This window comes from Anneissia japonica, unplaced genomic scaffold (assembly GCF_011630105.1).
Source record: "Anneissia japonica isolate Jap-2015-1 unplaced genomic scaffold, ASM1163010v1 scaffold287726_len2788222_cov184, whole genome shotgun sequence".
In the NCBI taxonomy this organism is placed as follows: Eukaryota; Metazoa; Echinodermata; class Crinoidea; order Comatulida; family Comatulidae; genus Anneissia; species Anneissia japonica.
In genome coordinates this window covers 448503-475913 of record NW_022705125.1, presented here as the reverse complement: position 1 = coordinate 475913, position 27411 = coordinate 448503, and the positions used below count along the sequence as shown (strand labels likewise).

General features: G+C 33.9%; 2 protein-coding genes across 2 annotated transcripts in view; both read left to right on the top strand.

Moving 5' to 3' along the window:
- LOC117105247 (mitochondrial pyruvate carrier 1-like) overlaps nt 1–6723 on the top strand; it is a 7332-nt gene extending 609 nt beyond the window's left edge. Inside the window, exons 2-6 of the mRNA XM_033246333.1 lie at nt 1157–1160; nt 1657–1672; nt 3771–3851; nt 4506–4641; nt 5760–6723. Of these exons, the coding sequence (XP_033102224.1) occupies nt 1157–1160; nt 1657–1672; nt 3771–3851; nt 4506–4641; nt 5760–5832 (310 nt within the window). The 3' untranslated portion in view covers nt 5833–6723. The remainder of the gene's footprint in view (nt 1–1156; nt 1161–1656; nt 1673–3770; nt 3852–4505; nt 4642–5759) is intronic.
- A 3076-nt stretch (nt 6724–9799) lies between these two features.
- On the top strand, nt 9800–24448 carry LOC117105238 (cytochrome b-245 heavy chain-like). Its single transcript, XM_033246319.1, has 15 exons — nt 9800–10815; nt 11953–12162; nt 13453–13548; nt 13870–13989; nt 14474–14707; nt 16997–17112; nt 17959–18039; nt 18412–18541; nt 18932–19024; nt 19356–19490; nt 19823–19941; nt 20741–20860; nt 21481–21673; nt 22133–22257; nt 22621–24448. The coding sequence occupies exons 2-15, from the start codon at nt 12112–12114 to the stop codon at nt 22745–22747; spliced, it is 1740 nt and encodes a 579-aa protein (XP_033102210.1). The 5' UTR covers nt 9800–10815; nt 11953–12111; the 3' UTR covers nt 22748–24448.
- The last annotated feature ends 2963 nt before the right edge of the window (nt 24449–27411 follow it).

Below are 27411 nucleotides of genomic sequence, written 5' to 3'. Positions count from 1 at the left end.
TTTATGATAAACCGATTCACGAACTAAAATATATAGGGCCTAGGCATATTAAATTTTTCGTTTTCGCAACTCCTTCGGCGCTCCATATATTTGTTCGAAATATACCGCGACCGAAACGAAGCGCGACCGAAACAAAGCGCGACCGAAACGAAGCGCGACCGAAATGATCGGCTACCCTGTCTACTACTAGGCCTAGGCTAAACTATCTGGATTATGACTAGGCTAGGCCTAGCCTCTCCATAGCCTAGGCCTATATGATAAGTTGAAAACTATTGTTTTAAGTCCATTTAATCAAATCTTGACAGTTTTGTGTTTATCTTACATTATTTTTATATTTGGTTGGGGTTTGGGAAATTCATAATTCTAATTTAATACTATAATAGTAATAATATTTGGATGTACCCTAATCCAATCCATATGCAGTGGACAGTAACATCCAATCAGAATTCTTTTTAGACTGGTGTAACAATAGCCACTTCCAATCAATATGGCAGATAGTACATTACTGAATACAAATGTAATAAATAATATGTTGCAGTCTTATTATTATATCTTTATTATGTCAGGGGTCTCAAGTCTCCCGCAAGTTGCAAGAATGTCCCAGAAATTGCGATGGCGTCCAACTCTCAAAGTCTCATTGTTTACTACTGTAGTTTATTATAATTGTGTCCGGGAAATCAGTGCTGATGGATATCACAATCAGTGGTGGTGCCAGCGGGGGGTGGGGGTGAGCAGGGGATTAAGGGCCCCCAATCAGACAAGTCAAGTCCCCTCCCCCCACTGGCTGAGTTAGATAACGATCATTGCTCACAAATGTGATAACGCCCACAAATGTAACAACAAAACATGACCTCTTCGCCCACAAATGTAATCATTTTCTTTTAACTTTGAGTGTAGGAGATAAGACCCAAAAAATGGCCAAACCGCACATTTTGTGACAGAAGCATGACATTGTGAGCGTTTGATTTAAAACAAATTTGAAACATAAGCAATAATCTTAATTTTTCCTTTAATTATATAATTAATAGAACTTGCTTTGATGAAAACCAAGGCATAGGTTATTGTTGTAAGACATCTATTTTGTTTATTATGATATTACTTGTTTTTTTTTCTCCATCATGCATTCCTCTGTTTGTCTTTGGATTTCATCGATTAGTTCTGTAAGTAATATTAAATATTTTTTATCACATTATGCTCAGAATCAAAGAGGGGGGTTTTAAAGCAATGAGGGGTCTTAAAGCAATGTGGCAAGTACAGTGGGATCAAGAGTAAAACTTTCTGGTGTGGGTTTGGGGACAGAGAGTGTAGGATGGAACTAAATTCAAAAGATGCTGGGGTGGGTGGATGTGCCTGTGGCCAACTGTAAGGGAAAATGAAAAAGAGGACTAAATCCTTTATCACAAAGATCAGAATGTGAAACATGTATATTTGTATGGGGAAAGTTAGATTTCGTTTTTTTTTATCTGAATTAATTTTAGATGGTGAGAATATTTGATTATTTTTAAAGATATACTGTGTGGGTTGAGCTAAGGAACAAATTTAGTTTTGTTTTGTCTTTATATTATGAGGTTATTAAATGAACAAATAATTACCTTTACGTACTTAAAATTACATATATCAGTGTTTGTATTCGTTTTTTTCTCTGTTTTGTTTCAGCAATTCTGGGGTCCAGGTATGAACACTTCTTATATTTTTTCTTGTTCAATTATTTCTAAACTGCCTCACAATTTTCAAGTAATATCCATAGTAATGCTAGGCATTAGGCCCTACGCCTATAGAGCAAACTTTCAAGGAATAATACTGTACAATTTTTTCTAAGCATTTGTAAATGATATTATGGCACCCTCTATGATTTAAAAATGCTTGCATATTATAGAGGGCACCATATATAATTTACAAATTACAGTGTTGCATATGAAAATTATTTACAGTATGCAACATTTTAAGCATTTCTAAATTCTATATGGTGTACACTATAGCTTGAATATTAGATTACCTGTAGCAGAAATATTTATTAGAAATAGTGCTGGTATAAATTAATCTTATAACACTCCCTTCTTGTGAAGGTGCATCAAAGATAACATAAATAATACCAGCAAAACAGAAATACTGTATATTAAAATACATTAGTTGTGCATTTTTATTTTTTTCAACCACCCCCCTTCTCCTCCCCCCTCCCCCGGCCACCAACAATGCCGAAACCATCTTATGCCTCTGTAAGTGTTTCTATAAATGAGAAATTCAAAGTTACATTTATAAGTTTTGAGATATATTTATGTTTTTCGGTGGTAGTATTTAACACAGATTTTAGTATTGTTTTTTGATAAATGCATCGTTTGAACTCGGCCACTACAAAAACATAAAATTTTTGTAAGGCTTACTGTATTAATCTAGTGCTCAGATAATATTTGCCTTTCATCTTGTCCTCCTTTATATGTCTTTATTTAGTGACCCACAAAATACATCAACTTAATTCTTGATGGTAGCCTTTATAATACTTAGCCTATAATTTTCAATGGCCTGTACTAAACCTGAATAATGAGGACTAAAGGGGTTTTTTTTTAAACCTGCCAGCTCTTTAGCAGACCTGTAAAAGCCGGGCATTCACTGCATTCTTTGGCTGTCGTAGAACCATCAGCCGACGAATCTAACTCTGCTTGCGATGCAACGCCATCTGCTGATTGTCGGTTGCAGTCTGAATGGCTCATTATTAAAAACTGTCTGTTGCATGTGCGTCCTGGCGTTGCGTTCTCCATAGAATCACATTGGATTCGTCAGCTATATGCCTTTTGATATACAGTAGTCATAGTTCATGGAGCTATATTTAATATACCTCCATTTAATGTTTCCTTCCTAGGAAATGATCAGCATATCAACATGTCCATGACAAAGAAGCATTGTTCCAGCTTAATATAATCAAGGTCTGCTAGACAGTCTTAATCCATTCATACCATTACCAAGCATGGTGAATAATAATAATTTTATATTGTTAATAGCTTTAAAAAATAAAACATATAGGCAAATAAAAAGGTCTATTCATGAAAGGAATGACTGTGATCAGGTTATAAATATGGCATAGATAATTTTAAAAAGCCATTAATCCTATAGAAAATCTAAAGTGCAGACACAATACAGTAGACCACTGTACTTTTTGAAGTGTATATAAGGAATTAATGACCAGTATAAAGAATATGTTAGTTATGTGAACTAGTAATTGTTAATTTTAAAGATAAAATGTGTACAAAAACTATACTAAAATCTGTGTTAAAGAAATACCACCACCAAATAATACAAAGAAATCTCAAAACTTATAATATAGCTTTGAATTTCTCATGTATAGAAACACCTTCCTTGCGAGGGGGAATGGGGGGTATGTGAAAAATGAGAATGCGTATTTCAATGAAAACCTAATGGTCATTTACAGTATATTAACCCACTTGGGGAACTTATCTGCTGCCAAGGGAGGGGGTGGTGGGGTGGAGCATACCCACCCCCATCCTATTCCCAAGACATATCCACTTTCAATTACAGATGTTTTACTTAAATTTACTGCCAAAAATTGAAGGGGAACATTCAAAGAAATGGTATTATTATGTTTTAAAAATATATTATATTCCTTTTGAATTTTCAAGTTTCTTAGCCTCACATAGCAGATTACATGTACCAAAATGTAAAATTATTGTTCTCATTATTTTTTTTTTTTCATATTTTAATCAATAAAATCAATTCATTATCATGACCAAGTGTATTACTGTGTTCTTCATCTTCAGCTGCAAACTGGGGTATACCAATAGCTGCAATGGCTGACATGAAGCGTGACCCCACCATCATTAGCCCTAACATGACTGCAGGTATTCATTTCAATTCAAATCAATTTGATTTATTCATTTATCAAGTCACAATCAGTACAAGATGGTAGTTAATACAAGATGGTAGTTAATACAAAAAAAAATAACCCTCATAAAGGAAAAGGTATACACAAACAAGCATTAAGGTTTACATATGTAACCTTAAAGAAAAATATGCAGAATTAACACAGTCCGCACAACAAACTTAATGTTATAATATACATTGTGCAGATATGCACACCTACCTGCAACACACAAAAGTATGCATTTGAATGCATTATGTAAATGAACACTATGTTAAATGTCTTTTCTGTAATCTTTGTTGTTAGTTTTGATCCAGGAAACAATACATAGAGTTCTGAGCTATCACTTTCATGAAAGATAAGCAGTCTGGAAAACCCCAAAACTTTCAATATTAACTTTTATTCCTCATTCCAAATACTGAAATAATAACTTAGCAATTTCCAGGAACATTTTACCTGCAAAAAGATCTGAGCTATCTCTTTCCTTAAAGATGTGTAGTCTGGAAAACCTTTAAAATTTCAATATTAACTTTTAATTTCTCATTCGAAATAATAACTGGAACATTTTAGCTGCAAAATTCATAACTTTATATTGAATACGATGTAAACAAAAATTTACCTCATCTTTTCACAGCATTATGTGTATATTCTTTATTGTTCATGCGTTTTTCGTTAATGGTGAAGCCCCGAAACATGCTGTTATTTAGTTGTCATTTTACTAACGAGTGTGCACAGCTTACACAAATGGGACGTTGGGCAAACTATCGTTTGTAAGTTACCAGTTTTTTTTTCCATGTATTGATGAATTATATATTGATCACATTACTAGACAAATTCATGTACAAGCTTTAAACTCTGTTCACACCATCAAACTCTGACAAAAACATGTGACATGTCTAAATATGGTCATGATGACATCACATGCTGACCATATTTAGGCACATCATGACTATATATGGGCATAAAATGGTTTTTATAATCTGGACAGAGCTTAACACTTTAACCAGCTAACCTTAAAATGACATTGTATATTTTATTAAGGTAATTTACTTTCAATTAAATATCATAATGAAAAAAAAAAAGATTTTTTTCTCAACTACTGAAGCCTGGGTTCCATAAAATATAATTATTTTCCCTGCAATTGTTACACTGCCTAAGCTGTCCCCAAGACGCAATCGCAATCGGGAAGGCTGTCCGTTTCAACCGACCGATCAATGTTGCCAAAGGCTGGCGGTGATTATATGTATAGATTTTATGGAAACAAAGCTTAGCAGATGTACATCATAAGCAAATTCATAGTTTGAAATGCACATGCTCATATCAAGGTCAGTTGACACAAGAGAGAGCAGCTTAGCTCAGTCGGCTAATCTTGTGGTAGCCACCGTGTGTGCGCTGAACCGTGGAGATCTCTGTGTCCTCGATTCAATTCCCATCGCTGCCACTCCTTGTGTTTCAGCTAGAGGGCTGAAATACAAGTTACAATAGCGCACCGTCTTTCGGATGAGACGTTTAAGCTGTTTGTCCCGTGTGCATTTATGGCCCATATGCACGTTAAAGAACACAGTACACTCTTCGGAAAAGAGTAGGGGATTGTCTCCCGGTGTACTGTCCAATCATCACCAGAAGCACACCACTGGAAATAAGTCAATCAAATCCAATAAACAAACATATACACAACACAGGTTTATGTTGTTGAACTTGTATATGGGCATGCGCAGTTCAAAATATGAATTGCCTTATTGGGTTTGATGGCACTCAACCCTTGTATTTTGAATATTTCTAGTTAGAAAGTTTGTTGCAAAATATTATATATAGTTACTGTATGTGTTTCAATTTTTATTACAAATATTATTCATTACAAATATTATTTATTCTGGACTTTCTACAGTTTTCACAAAGATGTTGTACCAGCTCATATAGAAGAAGTAACACCAGTTAACTCAACCAGTACAGATGTATAAACAACTATTTATTGACTTGAGTTTAGGAAAGCCATTTTCAAATTCTAATTACCGGGTATTTACACAGTTATTATTATTGATGTTATTAATATCATAGATATAGAACAACACAAATTTGTCCATTATCTGAACGAGCCATGTTGCCTGATGTTTGGTCAAGTTCTTAGGATGAATGAAAATATACCTGCATACAGTGCAGATTTCTTTGTGGTGGTTGTTGCAGCTTTAGTTGTTAATTTTGCCATTGTTTGAACTTTGAACTTAAAATGAGAGCATGAAATAAGATGAATTCCAGTACAGTACTTGCATGATTTAGGGTTCACAGGATGAGCATGGATGGAAGGACAAATTTCTAATATGATAAAGACACTAGTTTGTGCAAACAAGTTTTACAGAAAGTATTTTAGCTCATATAATATTTATGATAAATTTTTGGTTAATGCCAGCATTATGAATAACACCGCCTTAATGATGAAAATGATATACAGTATAATAATTGTATATCATTTTATCATTATATTAAAAAATGCTATTGACTTTATTTTATGCCATCTTAACAACTGGAATAAAGAAACAGTTTCAATTGTTTTGTATTTAAACTATGTAGGTAAACAGGTATATATAGTAAACAGTTTATATTGTGGATGGATCTTATTTATCATATAGAGGCTGTACCAAGGTAATCGTAAAAATACAAATATTGTGTGGTTGTGGGTAGTATAAGAAAGACGGTTGTGTAAGTGGTTAAGAATTTTTTTTATTATTTAAGTTATATTTTTTTGCAGTAACTTAGCAACAATATAGTAGTTAAACTGAATTTATTTATTTACATTGTACAGCATTATTTTTTCAAACATTGTATGCTTTAGTATAAAGCTGGACACCTGCTGCAGTGGCGTATCTAAAAGTCTTGAAGTAGGGGTGCTGAGGGGTGCGCGGAGTTGAAGTGGGGGAGCTCGATGATCAGTTGAGGGGCGCTAACTCGCAAAAAAAGATGATTGAAGGTGATTTTTAACTACTTGACAGTGATTTTTGGGGGTGCGACTGGTGAGGGGGGCCCCAATTAATTTTTTGGGGGTGTGTGCCCCCCGCGCACCCCCTAGATACGCCACTGATGGCCAACTAATCCAGCCTTGGTTGTGTAAATGCTTAATGACTTGACTCTGGCTGTAGATTTTCAGTAGCAGTTTGAGCAATTAAATTATTTATTGCGCATTTTGCATTGTGGTCTCTGGAATCTTGTCGGCTGACGCAGAGTACCTGGCATAAAGTGAAGCTGCAGATATACTGATCAAAATGTTTATCTGTCAGACAAAACATACTTAATCTGATAAACAAAAAATCTGATTCAGCAATCCTGTATGAAAGCAAAGTATGGGTGCTATATATGAGTGGGTGTTTGTGGTCACGACAAATTACAATACTGTATTTACAAAAACTGCCATACAATAGGAAACATAATTTGTGGATGACATTGCAATTTCCTTGTCTTTTCATTTGTGTATCGCTGGTAATACCCTTTATTGGGATAATTATTTCAATAAACATATTACTGGATAACATGTATTTGGAGCTTTAGGACTTACTAACCACAGTGATGCTGTTAGTTAAGGTTTAATTGCCTGTCTTTACCCTTTATACTGGTTTTAAGTGAGAATTTTATATCTAGTTAATAGGGAATTTTATTTTTGAATGACCATCAGATGGACAGGAAAAAATATTTTTCCATAAGCAAAATATGCAAAAAATATAATTTTGTTTTTACGTGAAATCTTTATTATCGGTGGGTTTCAAAAAAAAGGTATAAAAAAGTTAAGCATTTTGAAATTGATTTGGGTAGGGAATGTAAAATATATGAATGGGGAAGGGGTGTAGAAGGGGACATGTACCTGTTCTCTGAATCTTCTGTGTGTTAATGAGAGAATGTGGTAGATTATTCACAATGACGTAGCCAGTTGTCGGGACAGTCCCACACAATATTTCTAATGGGTCCACAAAGAATGGGTCCACATTTCAAAAAATGGGTCAATTTATGCAATTTTATGCATAACGAGTCTACTTTTTGAAAAATGGTTCCAGATTTCTCACATTTAGCCTAAATTAAGTAAAATCTTAGGAAAATGGGTCCAGATTTTTCATATTTTTGCAAAAAATGAGTCAACTTTTAAAAGCCCAGGGTATAATTCGTATGAGTACCTCAGCTGACTACAAATATTTTCAAAAATTTACAAAAATAAGAAAAACAAATTGGCTTTAAATTGGACATGCTCTGTAGAACATGTGCCTTTTGATTGCCAAAAAATATTTCATATCCATGGGATGGGTTTATACCATTCTATGATACTGTAATGTAAGCAATGTGCTCTTGTTATAGTTTCATATTTCATTAAATTAATTGTTTTGCTACCTTAATCTGTTCAATCAACCTAAATCAGCGATTGTAATAATTTGCCAACCAAAAATGTATCTATAATATATTATTACTACTAATTGTTCAAGCTATTAATATTGGTAATACTGTAAATGGATGCTCAAATGATTTATTTATTTTACACGAACCTTGCATTCTATACAGTCTGTTTGCCAAAACTTACCTAATGAAATTCAAACAAAATCTATTTTTGAATAATTGTGAAGAATTCAATGACGTAGGAAATCCAGCTTTTATGATAAGATAAGTATAATAAATTGATCCAGCAGATAAATATAAGTATATGGGAAACTGAAAACTAAGAAATTGCATTAAAGGAAATCCCATTAGATGGTTTATCAGGTTAGTTAAGAAAAAGAAGTAAATTGATTTAATATTAATAATTGGCTGAATTTGTTTTGTGTGGTACGCATTTTTCTTTGTTTTTATATTGAATGTAGGCTTACTATAAACAAATTTAAGAGCGATTTAAATCAGGGTCCTATTGTATTGAATTTGAATTCAACTATATTGATAAATTGGTTAATATTGTTTTTGTTGTGTTATATTGATTGTATGTTGATAATTATTGTCATTTAATAATTTATTTGAATTATTAATACAGTAATTGGAAATATGTTATGGTTGACATATTATTAACAAGTACTGGTTATGTTAATTAATTTGGAAATTCTTTGCTATTTAAAACCACAAAGAACCTTGGAGGTCCATATTGGTTAGTGGAATTTGGCCCACTTCTAGACTTGCCACAAGTCTCTTATTTTTTATTATTATTCTCATTCTGGACAGTGCCACCAACAAGAAAGTTAATTTAGAGACGGAATAAGCCTAAGCCTAATCCGAAAAAAAAAAAATCGAGTATGGGACGCCAATTAAATTAGGTATGGCGCGCACTAAGTGCAATAAAGAGTGAGTAACCCAAAATTAGGGCCTGGAACCCAGGCTAGCCCACTTCAAGCATAAATTTAGTGCAATGGCTTCAATTTTTATGTGCACTTTGACTTTTGAATGTCAAAGAATGTTACATGCACCTTACCAAACATGCCTTGCATAAAGATATGTATTATAATTTGGAGATGTAATATTTATGAAGTATAATCAGACTTTTCAAAATTTGATGTTTCTCCTGTACATTATGTTCATATTCAGTGGCGGTGCCAGTTAGGGACCAGTCAGACAGGGCGGGACCCCCTGTCATCTGATGCCACTATGAGGAAGCCATAAAATCCCTCTCCATGAACCCTGCCAGTGATTTTGGTCCCTTGGTTCAAACCAGCCTGTCGGACTTCTTGATAGACCCCTATTGGCAAATTTCTGGAAGCACCACTGATTACAACATAGTTAAGGATATATTGCCTAGGTTAAACTAATTAATGTGAACACTAAACGGAACAGTAGAGAAAATCCGATCAGAATGACAAAATAAACTAAGCATCCACTGGAAGGAATCCACTGGATGCTTAGTTTATTTTGTCCAGTGGATGCTTAGTTTATTTTGTCATTCTGATAAGATTTTCTCTACTGTTACGTTTTAATTTTAAATAGTTTTGCATTATGTGGCCGTTTGCTGTTTTATGGGTTTTTCCCATTTGCCTTTTAAAATTTATATATACTGTAGTATGCAATATATAATATAATATGGTATAACTTCAGTAGGTTGATAGCATTCAATTAAAAATTGGATCAAGGAAATTCTTTCTTTGGCAATAATCAGATGCATGAATGATACTATCCTTATATGCATAGACCCTTAGATTGGCTAGTAATCAATATAAGCATTTTTGGAGTGAATTATTTCGATTCTTGTTTAATTGGATGTTTGTAATTTACTTGAAGCTTTTACAGATTTTACTACAGATAATATATTTTCAATGTTATAAATAACTATAATGATGATAAAATCTAAACCTCTTTCAATTAGTTCCTATGTCTGTATACAGTATATGTATTTTTGACTTCTAAGATTACGCTTGATCAATGCATATATTTGTCTTGACTGGTTCAGTAGTTAAATAAAATGTTTTAGAAATTCCATCAGTTTTGTCATTGATTCGTTTTGGCATTTCATCTTTTGTGTTACTCAGCCATTGATTTTTAGTAGATTAGTCAGTGTTTGTAGTTGTGTTATGAACCATGTGATGTGTTCAATTCAATAAAGGTGAACTTTATTCTCATACAGTGTCCAGCAGTGTCTAGATGTAAATGAGATAACGCCATAGGAATTCACATGATAAAACAGTGGATGTTTAAATTTTAACATACAGTATATACAAGGATGAATTCACTGCAGGCTGAAAATTTACTTTTTTGCCCTTTGTATTGAAACTATGGTCCAATCATCAAGCGCCTAGAGGCTGACCAGGCTCGCGCTCCAATTAGCCAATTAGAAGTTTACCAATAAATGGCATGGAGTGGCTTCTTGTTCGATTGACTGACGAAAGTTCAAGACGATTTTTCTCGGAGATCAAGCCATCAACATTAGTGCTACTTAATACCTCGACTTTTCCAAAGTGGAAAGAATACAATTAAATTCATATCCTAGCTGACATAAGGTGAGTATTGTGATGAATATGCTGCTGTATTGTCTGATCATCCTAGGCTCAGAGACCTGCTAGATAGGACTAATTGTGTTCTTTAACACTTATTCAATTTGACCAGGCCTGGCCCTAGGGCCTAGTCTGTACATACCTAAAAGGTGTAGGCCTAGGCAACATCATCCGTGATGTTAACTCAGTTACCGACTAGAGTAGAATACACATTTTCTATTTACCATCCCATAATATATACTATAGATGAGATGTCATTTTACCGATTGTATAAAAAAGAATAGTATCCATGACTTATAGTATTACTATTATACGTAGGCCTAAGCCATCCCATTATAATAATATAATGCCCTAGATCCCTAGTGCATGTATAAGGATGTTATGAACATCAGCAAATAAATAATAACATGCATGGCTGATTAATGAATAGTGTAGTAACAATAATTTAACAAAAATACAACAATGTATAATCAGATACTGCAATAAATTATCAACTAAAATATCAGCTATAACTATATTATACTATAAGTTTTTTAATTAAGTGGTGATACCTCAAAAACCAGCTCAAATTTGCAAGGGCGGAAGGGAAGGAAGGAAAGTATGAACACAAAATCGAAATTATTTAGATTGGCTCAAACCCTAATTTTTGGCAAAATCTGAGAGGTCGAAATCTTTCCAAAATGCGTGGGCTTTTATTTGTTACACGTCTTTTATAGCAGGTTCGGTGTGATGAAGTAGGTGACGTATCCTAAGTTCATGAAATTATGCACCAGACAGAAACTCATACAAAATTTGTTTGATCAGATATGTTGGAAATAGACTTGTAGTCTCTGATTAAACATTATGAAAAATTTGTGTTATGTGCCAATATGGACAATGTGATTACACCCAATTATTGGCAAATGGCAGTTATTTGTCACATAGTCATAAAATTTGATAGTGTGGACAGAATTCTGTATTATTATTGTCTTCGTCAGACCCCAATACCTAAAGATTAACCAAAGAATAAAACTTGGTTGATGATGTCATTGTAATCCTTATTAGGCTTATAGTCAAGTAGAAAATAACAGTGATTGTTTTTTTGTAGTACTAATACACAATGGTGCATAAAGCTAATATGCATTTGCAATGACATCCTTTTAGGAAACTATTTCCTGAAGAGAAAACTGCTAAGCCAGCTATTGACTTCAACCCAGGATCAAGGAAGTGCAGATAGACACTTCATCTTCAGAGTTTTTAAGCAAAAGGTGTTGTGCTATCCTGAATGAATTATAAAGTAGAAGGAATTACAAAGTAGAAGAAATGGCGGGTGATCATAGCCTCATCAATGAAGGATTGAAACATGCATTTGCGGTATGTACTGTATTTTTTGTATTCATTTTAAACTAATATAAAATACAGGAAAAAAAACTCTTTTTTACCAGAGAAAGTTTTCTGTGTGAAACATAAAGTTTGTAAATAACGAAATAAAAATTTAATTTCATTATATAACTATAATTTTGTCAGTTGTTAAAAATATTTGGCAAATAATGCTTTCTTTCTAAAGATTTTTTACTGAAGATTAATTGCTTAAAGGGGCTGTTCTTCACACTTCTTGTAACTATATCTGATTTTTCTGTTGCAACTTGTAGAATTCTAAAAAATAACCTAAATAATTTGTTGAATATTTTTCTAAATATTTTGTTTGGTATTAAAAGCGGATGGTTTTGAGACCTGTTAAATGCTCTCGGCAGTTGAAAAGTCAGCTTTCATTTAGTTATTGGTATATCAGTATCAGAAAAATAATTTCTAGAAGACCACACAGTGAGCTATTCTGTTTACTGCACACCTTTTTTGAACTCTGGTTTAAGAATAACATATGACGCTAAACCAAGTACAGACTTATTGCTAAAAGGGAAAGTGCTAAATCATCATCATTATCCTTGTGTGTTGTTAAACACCTTGGTAGACAGATTTCCTGTATTACAACATTTCATTTTCTTCCCATTCAACCTTTCTCTTATAAATTAGATAAGTAGTAAAAAAAAACAGTAAGTTATTCATCAATTATGATTTAATATAATTTTGTAAATATTATTTTTTAAAAAAAGCGTTACCCAAGTCTGACTAAATCACTTTATTTATTCACAAAAAATGTATTTAATAGTAGAACATGACTCTACCCATTGGGATTCTACATCAGACAATAAGCTAAAAATTACATTAACACATTCTAAAAATGTATCAAATATAAGCAAAAGATTACATCCTATTAATTAAACTAAAAATTACATCAAATAGATGCAAAAAATCACATCATATAAAAAAGCTAAAAAACAGCAACCAAGTATTTGATCATATTCATGTGACTGGTGTCAAAAATATGAAGTACCCATTGTACAAACCTCGTTCACTATAATTATTATTACTAGACCTTTGTTCACTATAGAAGCATATTATTAAGCAATTGAGAATAGTTGTTTAATACACTAGTAGAAATTTATTATATGAATGTTAAATTAATGCACAAAAACAATTTTTTTTAATGCATTAATCTAACCAAAATTGCTGTGCTAGTAGTTTTTTTTTATATAATTTAGTATAAAAACAACAATATTAAATTATTTTCAAGTTTTATAATGCTCAGATTTTTTGTTTGTTCAGTTTCTGTGGATTGGAGGCAACATAGCTTACTGGTTAGTGACATTTTTTGTGTATGAAAATGAGGCTCGGTACCATTACATAAGGTTTTTGACTGGGGTAAGACACTGTTGTTTAAATAATGGCAATTTCATCATCAAGGTTATCATAGTGACCATATTTATCATAATTGTTAGCGTCATCATCATCATTATCGTCGTCATCACCATTATAATAATACTGTATAATTAGTTATTTTAAGTAATGGCCATTTTTTATTGTTGTTTAACTATTTTTAATATCAATTGTAAAATTGATGTGAATTAATTAAGTATCTTTTATATCGTACATGTTCATTATGTGAGTTTTAGAGTGTAATTTTGGACAATAAAAGTTGTCTTATCAATATTTCATAGACTTTTATCTGCCATATATTTTTAGCCTGCAGTGTCTATTGCTAAGGCATGTGGTGCGTGCCTAAACCTAAACAGTATGCTCATCTTATTACCAGTCTGCCGAAATCTCATTTCGTTTTTGCGAGGTTCTGTTGAAACTAATGCTGTAAGTATTATTATTACATTGTGCGTTGTATTATTCTATAACAACAATCAGTTTGCATAGAACTCTTTTCTTTACTCCTCCTCAACCCACAAGACTGTCCATAAACCTGGTCACACCACGTTCTGCTATCCCAGTTTAAAAAAAAAAACCTGTCCATATCTGCACAAACACTTTAAAACACTTGTGACTACATACTTTTCAGATACCTGTATACCCACATGCCATTCCAACATATTTGTCATACCTGTTAATATTAACCCTGCTCATACCCAATTTCAACAGTCCATCATTACCCTTAAAACACGTACGAATTTAAACATCCCACCCATAGAAGATGAATGACCAACTGACATCGCTCCACTTGATTTAGCTTAAAGTTGCTAACATTTACTATAATATTTACTGTGCATGCATACTGTGTAATGCTCCTTATTTGGTTGGTTAGTCAACACCCCTTATATGGATATTCTGAACTTAATTGCAGTGTTGTAGACGAAGTGTACGTCGTCTGCTAGACAAGAACTTGACTTTTCACAAGGCGTTAGCGTACCTGATCGTTATACTGTCCATAGCTCATTGCATTGCACATTTTTTCAACTTCCAATATCTGTATGATGCTCAAGTTTATAGTGACGATGGCACGTTGGAACGTTTTTTGAGTGATCTGGATGACCATGATAATGATACATGGATTAATCCTGTCAGAAATTCTACAATTGTGAGTATAGTATAAAAAATGGAATACCGTAAATAAATAATAATAATAATATAAATTTTAATGAAAATATGTTTGTACAATTTCTTTGATCCTGGATATTTTATGGCAACCAAAAAAACTTTGACCTAAATCTGGTTGTTTTCATATACCACGCCGTTTATACCAAAAGTTTTTAACAGATTCTGTTATTTCCTTATTATAAGTTATTGCTTGTAAATATAAATCCCAGTAGCAGAGCAGCTATTGTCTTTATTGTCCTTGAATCCACACATTTCTATACCTATAATCAACCACAAACAGATTGTTATTTTTGCTTTAGATTTCGTGTAAACAATTGATTGAGTTTATTATTAGAAGATCACTGATGCAAAAGCATATAATGAATCCAAATTACCTGTAAAATTATTGTTAAGGATTCCGTCCTCACTTAACACTAATCCCTGTGGACATTCCATGAACATTGTTTCCTATCCTGCTGGTTTTTTTAAATTTTTATTATTGTTGTATTTGCTATTGATTTTCTGTAAAGTCATGGTGCAGAGATCAGATGCATTCATCATGCTTGGCTTTAAATTTTTTCCACATTCCATCAGAAAGAATTATATTTATGGCAGATGGTATATTTTTATCAGAGGGGAAAATTAATATTTTACAATTACAATACTTTTTATAGAAAGACAATGTATAAATAGTTACAAATAAATAGAATTTTCAAATGATATTATTATGGGCGGATCCAGAGATGTTTGAAAGAGTTCTGAAAGGGGGTGGGGGCCCGTTTCAGAGAAAACAGTTACCTATGGGGTCCAAAATTTTTATTTTCTAGGTGCCCGGAAATAACCTCTGAGGCATATTGGGCGATTAATAATTGCTTTTTCTTTCTACCTTATTTTTTTCTTTTTGTAAATTTCCAGGGGCCGGGGCCACCTCAGCCCCCTAAGTTTGAGTCATATCTTTGTGGTAAAATGCAGTACATATTCAATACATTACTGTGAGCTAATAATATGAGTTTGATTATATGTGCTTTTCAAATGGAGACTGATATTAAAGTATTATGTTTTGATAAATGGGGGAGCACACCAAAGAGTAGAGAATAGGCTCGACTCTTGGGTTTTCTTTGAAATGCGATCTATAAAAATTACTACCAGAACCTAGTGGGTATGTTTCAAAAGATTGATAGTGTTTAACATTGGTTGATGATATACACATAAAAGTCGTTAGTATTGAACGTGCGCTACATTTATAGAACATGTTGGAGTTTTCAACTCATAAAGCCATAAAACTCAGTCTGTATGAAATTGTGAGATGGTCTCTTTAAGAAATATACTTTCCGAGTAAGCCCTTAGTGGTGTGCATGACATTACAGTACATGATATTAGTCAGTGTCATAACTTGTAAATTCCAATCTATCTTGGGAGTTCATAACATGATAAACAACACAAACTCTTCCTTATTAAGATATGTATTAGGATATGCTCTGTTATTCCTATCTTACTTATATATACATTTAGATGTAATAGTGAAACTAAGTCTATATCCTGCATTCCAACATGATGATGATATCCAAATAACTTATGAATATTTATTAATACTTGTATACATGATGTACTCAGTATAATAAACTCTTGTAGACTACTTTAGTCTTTAGTACGTTATTGTAGATACAATCCATTTGTCAGCATTCTCTTATTTACTGTACTGTATGTGCCGTAAGCCTGGCTACTCCACCTACTACTACACAAATTATAACACTCCTGTAAAGTTGATAGGCATTGTGAGCCTCTGAGCCATATGGGACTTACCCAATTTTGTTTTTTAAAGTGGATTTGAGTTTCCATTTACATTTAGGCCGTGTGGCAAAAGCCCAGGTGGCAATGGTCCGGAATCCGTTCTATATATAATACATTTTGCCATGCTTCTTGAAATGTTGTCTATTAATACTGTTATGAGCATTATCAAATTGTTAAAACATAATAAATTGAAAATGAGAGTTTTCCACAAATCATTTAAAAACCATTTGAATATTTAGAGCTGGATTTTACTCATAAAAATTTTAAATGAATGAAAAAAAAAACTAAGCATCTTGATCAACAAGAAAATTACATTTTTTTTTCTTGACAATAACACAATCTCTTGTAGCATTGACTTTGAAAAATTAAACAAGGAATGATTCTTAGAATTATGGTGTAATTAGCTTTGCTTGATTTATCCCTCTCATTCAATTTTGATCTTTATTCATGCTCATAATAATAAACAAGTAATGATATTTTTTCTCTCTTCTTTTCCCAGAAATTATTTGGACTTGGTGTGATTGAACAAGGTCTGAGACGTGTTGCCGGTTGGAGTGGCGTTGTTATAACTGTTGCCCTTCTTTTGATGTTCACCTCAGCAACACAATTCATCCGGTTTGTATATCATACATTATTTCTAGTTGGCTTCAGTGGTGCACAACCATTTTGAAAAAAATGAATAAATCTTATTCAGGGTTCTCAAATATCCTGCCTGGCAAGTCATATCCTTTCATGTTGTCATATCTGGGGGTGCGTGGGGACACACCACCCCCCAAAAAAGTTGTGCCCCCCTCAGTTGTACAAAGAAAAAAAATTTTGCTTAAGTAGTTAAAAATCACCTTATTTTGCAACCTAGTTCCCTTACTTAATCATTGAGCCTTGTGCTCACCTTCGTTACCCCATCACAGTGGCGGATCCAGAGATGTCCAAAATGGGGGCTGAAAGTGGGGATGATCGAGACAACACTACCCTATGTGGTCCAGGGGCAAGCCCCGCAAAATTTATTTTTTCTGGATGCCCGAAAATAACCTCTGAGGCGTTTTGGGCAATCAATTTTTTCTTTTTCTTTCTTTTTTTTTTTTCTTTGTTTTTTAACTTCCCAAAAGGTGGGGGGGGGGGGCTTGCCCCCAAATCAGGCCCTGCATCAGCTTCCCCCCCCCCCCTCCATTTTATGTAATCCAGCCATTTCTGATGTGGTTTCCTATAAATTTGGATTTTGCCACAACTGATAAACTGATAATCAAAACAACTCAACACTGTAATCCTTGTTATGAGACTTAGTTTATGTTGAGCATGTTTGGCATGTGAAGAGATTTCCACCTAGCTAATAGGACAGTGGTTAAGTTACTATTGGTAATCCTTGGCCATGTTAAGGCATAAAATAAAAATAAAATAAATAAGTTTTAAAATGCTTTAGGCAGTATTCTAATATTTGAGAAATACTTTTGTTTTTCTTTTTAGTCATTCATACTTTGAAACATTTTGGTTTACTCATCATTTGTTCATCATATATTATGGATTTCTACTTGTCCACGGAGCTGAGTAAGTATATTAAAACAATTTTCATATTTGTACTTTGAATATCTTAGAAGATTTAATCTATTGCAAGATGTAGCAACACTAAAAGCAGCAACTAATAAAATATGTTTTAGCAGATTTGGGTTAAGAAATAAACTCCAGCCAGTAATAAGGAGGAAGTGATCATAAAGATAATACAGGGACGTAATTGTTTTATAATCTACTTATAATAATATAATTATGGTTTCTGTTGACTGTCCCAATTAATGTCAAATTATTTCACTGTTCATGTGTATTGTCAACAATATAATTTTATAGCCAGTTCATATATTTTTTGTTTTTATTCAACTGTTAATGTGTGTGATCTTTGATGTTAACTTCTTTTTTTTGTTTCAGAGGTGTTGTCCGTTCCCAGAATAATACAGAAGTTCATAACCCCTTTTATTGTGAAAGTATCGGTGTTAACAATTTTACTTTTGATGAAAGATGCACGGCACATCCAACATTTGTCAAAGGATCTCCAGCTGTGGGTTATTTATTCATGTTTCATCTGCTAAATACCTGTGATATAACATCATCATGCCCATGTATACCAAGTACAGCAGATAATAAGAACATTTAAACCAAAAAGTTTACTGAGCTAATATGAATTCTAAAGATTAGCTCACACTATGAAATTGTATATTACAAAAGAAAAAATGATATGTCCATATTTGGGTGTAATATGACATAATCATACCCATATGGGCATTTCACACAAATTTCCACATTATTTAATGCAAGTCGGGCCCTCAGGAGTTTTCTTATGCATTAATCTAACCTTTGTATAAATAATTTCCACTAGTGTATGATATGAGACTATACTATCTGCTTAATAGTGTGGATGTAGCTTCATGCCTTTTACATTGTTTTTCAGAGTTATAAATGGGTTGCTGGACCATTATTTTTGTATTTCATTGAAAGACTTATTAGATTCGTCCGTAGCTGCCAGAGTGTGACAATTACAAGGGTAAGCTAGATAAAACAAAATTATTTTCATGTGGATTTTTTTAGTTAAGTGGAGTTTTAATTTACTGCATGCAATAAAATAAATATGTAGGCAAAACAATTTGGACAACATGGACATAATGTGGCAACTTCAACAATTATGTAAGCAAATCAACAACATTTTAGCAACATCAACAACATTTACATTATGCAACATGTGGGCAACAATGACATATGGCTACAATATGTATGTAAAAATATATTTTCAGTAAAAAAAAAAATGAAAAAAAAATACACCATATTGGCAGCATTAGTATTTGCAGTGCATTATCCATTTTTTTTTCAATTTGTAGGTTGTGAAGCATCCATCTCGTGTATTTGAGCTGAGGATGAAAAAGAAGGGCTTTGAAATGTTAGCTGGACAGTATATCTTCCTAAAATGCCCAAGAATCTCACATCTTCAGTGGCATCCTTTCACACTTACATCAGTAAGCCTGATCATAAATATATCTTGAATGAATAAATCTTGTGATTCAGTACAGTATAATAATGTAACCTTTAAACTTTATATTAAGTATATTATGGGATGTTCCTGCAACTGGGTAGATTAGACGAGGGAGTCATGAAGGGAGTGTGTTATTTTGCATGTTCTGTAATTGTTTAATTTGTACGCCACTATTGACCTCTTTCCAACTAAACCTGTTTGACTTCCATGATATCGAACTTGCAGTGTTTCACTGGTGCTGTGAAACTTGCATTGTTTCAATAATGTACACAAATATATGTTTTTATTTTAATGTAATGCATTCTCATTGCTCAGTCCCCAGATGAAGACTTCTTCAGTGTGCATATCCGAACTGCTGGTGATTGGACAACCTCTTTGTCTATGGCTGTTGGTGCCACCAGCAAGGATCCAATTGCCGCTGAGGACCTTCCAAGGCAAGTGTCTTTTTAGACTTTGGATGTTGAACAGTATCACATTTCATTAATAGGGAGCTTTCGGTTTCGGAGCAATGATGCAAAACTAGACCAGAATCACTCATGCGTGACCATCCTACAGGGCATTTTACATTCTCTGCATACATAGATTTGGCCAAATTGCGTCCTAGAATCCATGTGATGAGAAGAACTTAACGTTATCACATGCGCAGAAGATTTTTATTGACATCATTATGTTGTACGTCCTACCGTCGTCATGCAATTAAAAGCTCTGTAGTATGTAATGTAAGGATGCGTCATTAAAGCCCAGCACACGGTGCAGGTCTCCCTCAGTTAAAGACCACTTTTGGAACGGGTGTTTCCATGGTATTTAGCAGCTTTGGTCTCTAATTAGATTAACAAAGAAAAAAAAATCCTCTGTTAATATGGGACCACAGAAAAGTATTCTTTAATTGGAATAGCCTTTAATTAGTGGGAGACCTCTAAAACTATCACAGAAACAATTTTAACAATTCATATTTAATGCTCTGTCCACACTATCAAATTTTCTTGGAAAAAAAACTGTTGTATGCCCATATATAGTCATGATGTGCCTATATATGGTCATGAGGTGATGTCATCATGACCAGAGTGTCACATGTGCGTTTGTCAAATAAAATTTGATAGTCTGGACAGGACTTTAGGAGAAAAAACTGAATTTGAATTCTAACTCGTCCTGAAATTAGCATTTGCAGTACAAATCACAATGAAGACAATAATTTGTGCAATGGTTTATTCAAAATTGTTATTCTTTTGTTAGGGTTGCAGTGGACGGTCCGTTTGGAACAGCTAGTATAGACATCTTCAAGTACCAGGTGGGCATGTGTGTTGCGGCCGGTATCGGTGTCACTCCATTTGCATCAATTCTCAAATCAATATGGTGAGTCAGGATTTCATCCAAAAGTCATTATGTTTAAGCCCTGTCCAGATTTTATTTGAATGGTGATGATAACATTATATCACGACTATATATGGGCACATCATGACTAAATATGGGCACATTTTGACTATATATGGGCATTCATCTGTTTTGATAATTTGAATAGAGCTTTAACCATAGAAATATGAATCTTATATTCAAATCGAACAATATTTAAAAAACATCTTTTACAGCCTTGCTAGTCTTCGCGAGGCTGGAATGAGTTGTAGCTTTCTTCCACTGCAGTACTGTATTTTTCTGTCGAAAATTTTACATAGCATTCCCATGTATTGATTCTTATATATTTTGATGTCTGATTTTTCTTATTTTCAAGACCCTATTAGAATAAAGTTTTATTTTATAGGTCATCCTGGTATCTGAAATTGTTTGTTGTTTCTTATATACATTTTAAATGTATTTAAAATGTATATAAGGAACAGTAAACATTGTAAATGTATTTACACTTTTTTTGAGAAATCAAATAAGTTTTCAATCAACCAATCAATTAATGCTGTGTATGCCAAAATGTGTTACTTAAAGATAGTCAATTTTATTGTACCATATGTCCCTTCCATATGCAGGTATAAAATAAGAGAAGGTGATGAAGAGTTAAAACTACGCAAGGTGTACTTCTTTTGGGTTTGCCCCGACACAAACGCATTTGAATGGTTCTCCGAACTCCTGGAAAACTTGGAGACAGAGATGGCAGATCAAGGGCGATCTGACTTTCTCAACTACAACATTTATTTAACAAGGGGTTGGAGTTCAAAACAGGTGAGTCTCATGAGTATTTGTAATAGGGAGTTTTTGATTTGTGTGGCAACGTGATGCTAGAATGGAATCACTCATGCGCGACAGTCCTACATGGCGTCCTACATTCTCTGCATACGTAGATTTGGCCAAATTACGTTCCAGAATCTATTCGAAGGGGTGAGCTTAGCGTTCTCACATGCGCAGATGACTTTTACTGACGTCATTACGTTCTACGTCTTACCGTCGTGCAATCAAAGCTCCCTACTGCTTCTATTTTTAAAACCATTGCAGTGGTGATAATCCAAGGTACAGATGCACATGTCAGGATGGAACAAATATAGCATTAAAATTCTCTGCCTTGTGTGTGTAAATGTCATATCAAAAAGGCTCACTTATAATTACAAATTTATTTATGGAATTTATAATTATTTAAAAAACCTAGCAGAGCAAAGTAAATTATAATTTTGTATTTTATTTAAGGCTAAGAATATCTACCTACAAGAAGAAGAGAATACAGATGCAATTACTGGCCTCAGACAGAAGACACACTATGGTCGACCAGTATGGGATAATATCTTCAAACAAATCGCTTCGGACAATCCGGGGTTAGTGTTATTCACCATCTGTAATTTTATGCCATTTCTACATTTATGGAGATTGTGTGAGTGCTTTTTGCAAGTTTCCATCAGCTTGCTGTAGGTTTGTTATGGATTGTCCTTTCGTATAATAATGGGTTTAGAATGCGTTTGTCCTGGGTTTGGTGCGAGTATGACATGGTTCAGTGTTGGCATGTTAAGTGAGGTTTATGCTTGGATTGGCGGGTTTGCCTATACACGTTATAGTTTCCTGCGCTGGGTGTTTTGTTGTCTGGCTTTGCATGCTCCATGAAATCTTTTTACAGTATCTTTATGCTCATATTTACCTAGTTCTCTAAAATTTCTAATATGATATTTGTTATTTTCTTGCAGTGTTAATGCTGGCGTGTTCTTCTGTGGCCCGTCAGCTTTGTCTCATGTTCTTCATAAGAACAGCAACTTACATTCCAGCATCACTCGTGAAGGCTGTCGCTTCTTCTACAACAAAGAAAACTTTTAAGATTATTTAAAAAGAAAAGAAATATGACAACCATGAATTAAGCATAATGAATTAAAAAAATAACAATATATCAAATTTGATGGGTATAAATGCATCCGTCAGCCATGTACCCTTGGGAAATGATTTACTAAGAAGGGAGATGGTTCTTTTTCAGCTTTCTTGAAGTTGGCATGCATCAATTTAAGTTTCTGTAATGTCTAAAGTCGGCACATACTGGTTTTAAGACCGTTGGCTGATGAATTTACCCCTTCACTGGCAAACTCAGTGGATCATCATTAAAAACGATCCCTTAAGTTGAGTGGTCAAGTGGTAAGGCAGGGGCACCGCTAACTACAGCCAATTAACAACAGCCCTGGTTCCAGCTGCTTCTTGCCCAGGGTTTGGTTGGTAGGACCAAGTCTTCTCAGGTAAGGACTTTAAATGAAGGTCCAGTGAACTCATTTGGCTCGTGTGCACTTTAAAGAACCCATTTCATCTTTCGGAAGAGTAGGGGGTTACCACGATGCTATGGTTAATTTCAGCCACCTATCGTTGCGGTGTGATGTGAACGTGTAGCTACTATAAGCGCCTCCTTACGGCTGCTAGGTCGTCACAGACCACTCCCATAAGCAATGAAGCTACAATTTATGGTTATTCTTCTACCTTTACTCTTTGTGTATGAGCGCGTTCTTAATACAATCTCATGGCTGCTGACTGTAGGGTGCAGAGTGTGCCCGGCTTTTACAACATTCTGGATAAATATATGATATGGTATGAACTGATTTTACCATACTGTAAATGATTAAACAATGTTTGGCTTCAATGATGCACCTATTCAAATAATATGTCAAATTTGTACTAGAGTAATAATCATTCTGCAAGAAATTGGTTGTTTAATAGTGTCTTGATGATACAAAACACCAATGTTTATTTTTATTTTCAATTTAATTAATTAGGGACATTGGATTGGCAATAGTGAACTTAATCTGACTGTCGTATCCCTTAGTTCAGAAAACATACAGACAAGATGGTCTATGTTAAGTCTCAATACGTGGCTTAGGTATGCAATAAAAATTCCTGTAACATTGACAGGAATTGAGCCCATGACACTGGGACTGCAAGAAGCATCCACTCAGATGTACAACCCCACCACAAGTTGGGTACTCTTGATTTAGCAACAATGTGTTCATGAAGGAAATTTGTGTCTAGCAAGTTGAAAGGGTGATGGATGTAGAAATGCTTTTAACCAATAAATTATTTCACTTTATTGAAATTCAAGTACAAGTTCCTCATTTGTAGCAATTCGTGGCCAATGGCCAAATTGCAAGTTACAATTCCCTTGTGTAACTTAACTTGTAGTTTAACCATTGGCCACAGATTGTTACAAATGAGGAACTTGAATTTGAATAAGATGATATAATTTATTGATAAAAAGTCCACTTCTACATCACCCTTTCTACCTGCTAGACCAAAATTTTCTTCATGAATACATTGTTGCTATGATAAAGGGGAATTCCACTCGGGTTCAACCATAATTTATATCGGAGAAGCCAGTTGGTAAAAAGTGTATATGCCTATTTCTAGAAAAACTTTTTTTTTTCAGAAACTTAAGTAGGCCCCTTGCCATATTTTTTTATATTCATATTAGTATAGTGCATTACAGCAGTAGTAGCAAATTTTATATAAGCCTACAATAAAATTTATATATAAAATAAAACAAAACAAATGTGTCGTACTATGTATTGTTTACTTTTGTGTATGTACTATATAATACATAGCTAACTAGACCACTAAAAACAAGATGGCATTTATGGTATCTCTCTCTAAATTCTGATATTCAATTCCTTACATACGAAATTACCACATCCTATCTCCTGAATACATTGCTGCACCTTCAGCCTCTTCATGAGAGCTTTTTCAGCTCTAACACATCGGATAAACTATGGAGTTTCTGTTAACCCATTCTCATATTCATTTCCCTTCCATCCTGAAACGACCACTTCAATATCCCCTCCAGCGGGGGCCATGAAGCAACATAGAAGGGCTACATAGAAGGGTAATCTTTATCCATTGGGGGTGGGGGGGAGTGAAGTTTTCGTCGGATAACCCATATCAAGAATACCCTCATGATAAATAATCCATTGAGGTCATGGAAGCAATCTCGACTGCTGAAGTACCCAGTGGCGGATTCAAGGGGACCCAGCCGGCGCGCCCCTACCCCCCTAAATTGTTCAATAAAAAAATAGAGATAGGCCTATAATTATATTCAAATGTTATGTCTAGAAGTGCAATTTCCGGCCATATAGAAGTGCCATAGTCACAAATTTTCTTACCTCAACCCCAACCATGCTGGGGCTGAGGTAGAATAGATATTCTGTCTGTGAAAGTACCCTCCCTGGGCCTTCTATTTCGAATTCCTGGATCGGCCACTAAATTACAACAAATGTGAAATCATATTACAGTAGCTTGATGCCTATAAAATAACTTATAAAATTCACCAAACTTCGTAAAATATCCGTAGCCCCACCGGTGGCCTTTGGCTTCGCTCGTCTTATGAAATGCCCACCCACTTTCAAAAAACGTTCCGCCGCCGTTTCCATGAGGGCCCGTGTCCCCCGTCAGTCAAGCCGAAAAATTAAAAAAATGAGAAAATGTTTGTTAAAGAGAGGAAGGGAGGTAAAAAAGGCCGTGCCCTCAATTCTTGAAGATAAATGTGTGGGTTTTGATTACATAAACAACAAGCATAAATTGTGTTTAAAACACAAGTTAGAAGTTTAAGCATTATATGTATATAATGGCTTTGCGACAGCTATTATTTATATATAATGAATGAAATCCAGTCATTATATAGGGCCTATATAATAAAATGTAAAAGAAGTTAAGAAAATATATACTGGCGAAACTACTCGCCAATTACAAACCTAAGCACCTAACAAGGGATATAATATCTAAGTTTTGCAACATCTCAAAAACAACCTTGAATGTGGTAATTTATATAGGGCCTATATTAGGTAAATAAATGAACTTATATAAATAATGATTGGTTACCCTTTAATTATTTATAGGCCTATATAATGAAATAATTAAACTCATTTTATATAAATAATGAAGACTTTCACGTAATTATTTACATATAATTTCTATATGTAAAATGCATTATATATAGGCCTAAATACTGATCCATTCAATTTTATGTTCATTAATGAATTATGTAATTAACGGTGTTAAATAATGAACTTACACTTGGCGCCTCATATTTTAGGTGGGCCTTGAACTGCCTGATCAAATATAATGATTTAAAAAAAAAACAATAAAAAAAAAAAAAATACATTTAGACCGTTCGAAAGGCAGCTTATTGGAGGAAATAATTACAAACCCCGATATTGTAATGTAATGGAACAGATCCATAATCAAGATGGCGACTATTACTAAATGTTGGCAAATCGACGATCATTTGATAGACTATTTTCTGTGTGCACCGCATAATCAAATTTATCTGTTTGAAACTTTCCTCTCGAATGCCAAAATATGAGGAAAGATGAAGGCTGTATACGTTAGTATGGCTTTGGGGACAAAAACAAATACGTTTCGGTCAAAGCGTTTTTTTTTAACTAATAGACTTGCATGTAGGCCTACTTTTGTTTGAGTTTTTACATATATTATTAAGTTGGTTCTCAAAGGAATTCGATTTATGAATTGTATGATTGTGACCGTGATTCAAATTATTTGGCATTGGAGCTCTCGTATAGTAATTCCTATGATAGCATAATGTCCATCTGACATATTCGATGGTAGTTTGTTATGAGATAACATAACAAACTAGAGACATTTTTCTTTCATACAACTGAAATAAAGTTTTCGTTGTTAAGTAATGTTTGATACGATTATTACAACATGTTCCTATTCGAATACTGGTATTAGTATACGAACCTACGATGGCCCACAAGGGACACACTGCAAAGAAAAAGAAATGCTGCAAACAAAAAAGAAACGCTGCAAACAAAAAAGAAATCATGGAAACAGAAAAGAAACGCTGCAAACAAAAAAGAAATCATGGAAACAGAAAAGAAACGCTGCAAGCAAAAATGAAACGCTGCAAACAAAAATAGAAACGATGCAAACAAAAATAGAAACGATGCAAACAAAAATGGAAACGATGCAAACAAAAATAGAAAACACCAGCAAACAAAAAATGAAACGCTGCAAACAAAAAAGAAATGCTGCAAACATAAAAGAAACGCTGCAAAAAAAAAAAAATAAAAACACTAGCAAACAAATAAAGAAACGCTGCAAGCAAAAAATGAAAACACCAGCAAACAAGCGAAAACGCTGCAAACAAGAAAGGAAATGCTGCAAACAAAAAAATGAAACGCTACAAACAAAAAAGGAAACCCTGTAAACAAAATGGAAAAGCCTTTGCGCGCGCGCATTTCATATTAGTTGACAACAGACTGAGGTCAGGTCAGATGAGAGATGCTAAAAAGAAGACTCAAATTCAGCTCATTCATTATAATCGATTTTGAGGCATAAATACAAAGTAATCCGTTGGTAGGATTTTTCTAGCTCTTCCTTGTATTTGTAAGGAAAATACCTCCTCACTACCTGGCAAAAATTGCACTGCACTTCTGTCAGGGTATAATAAAGTAAAAGCCTCTGGGAAGCTGATGAGCTCTTTGTTAAACTTG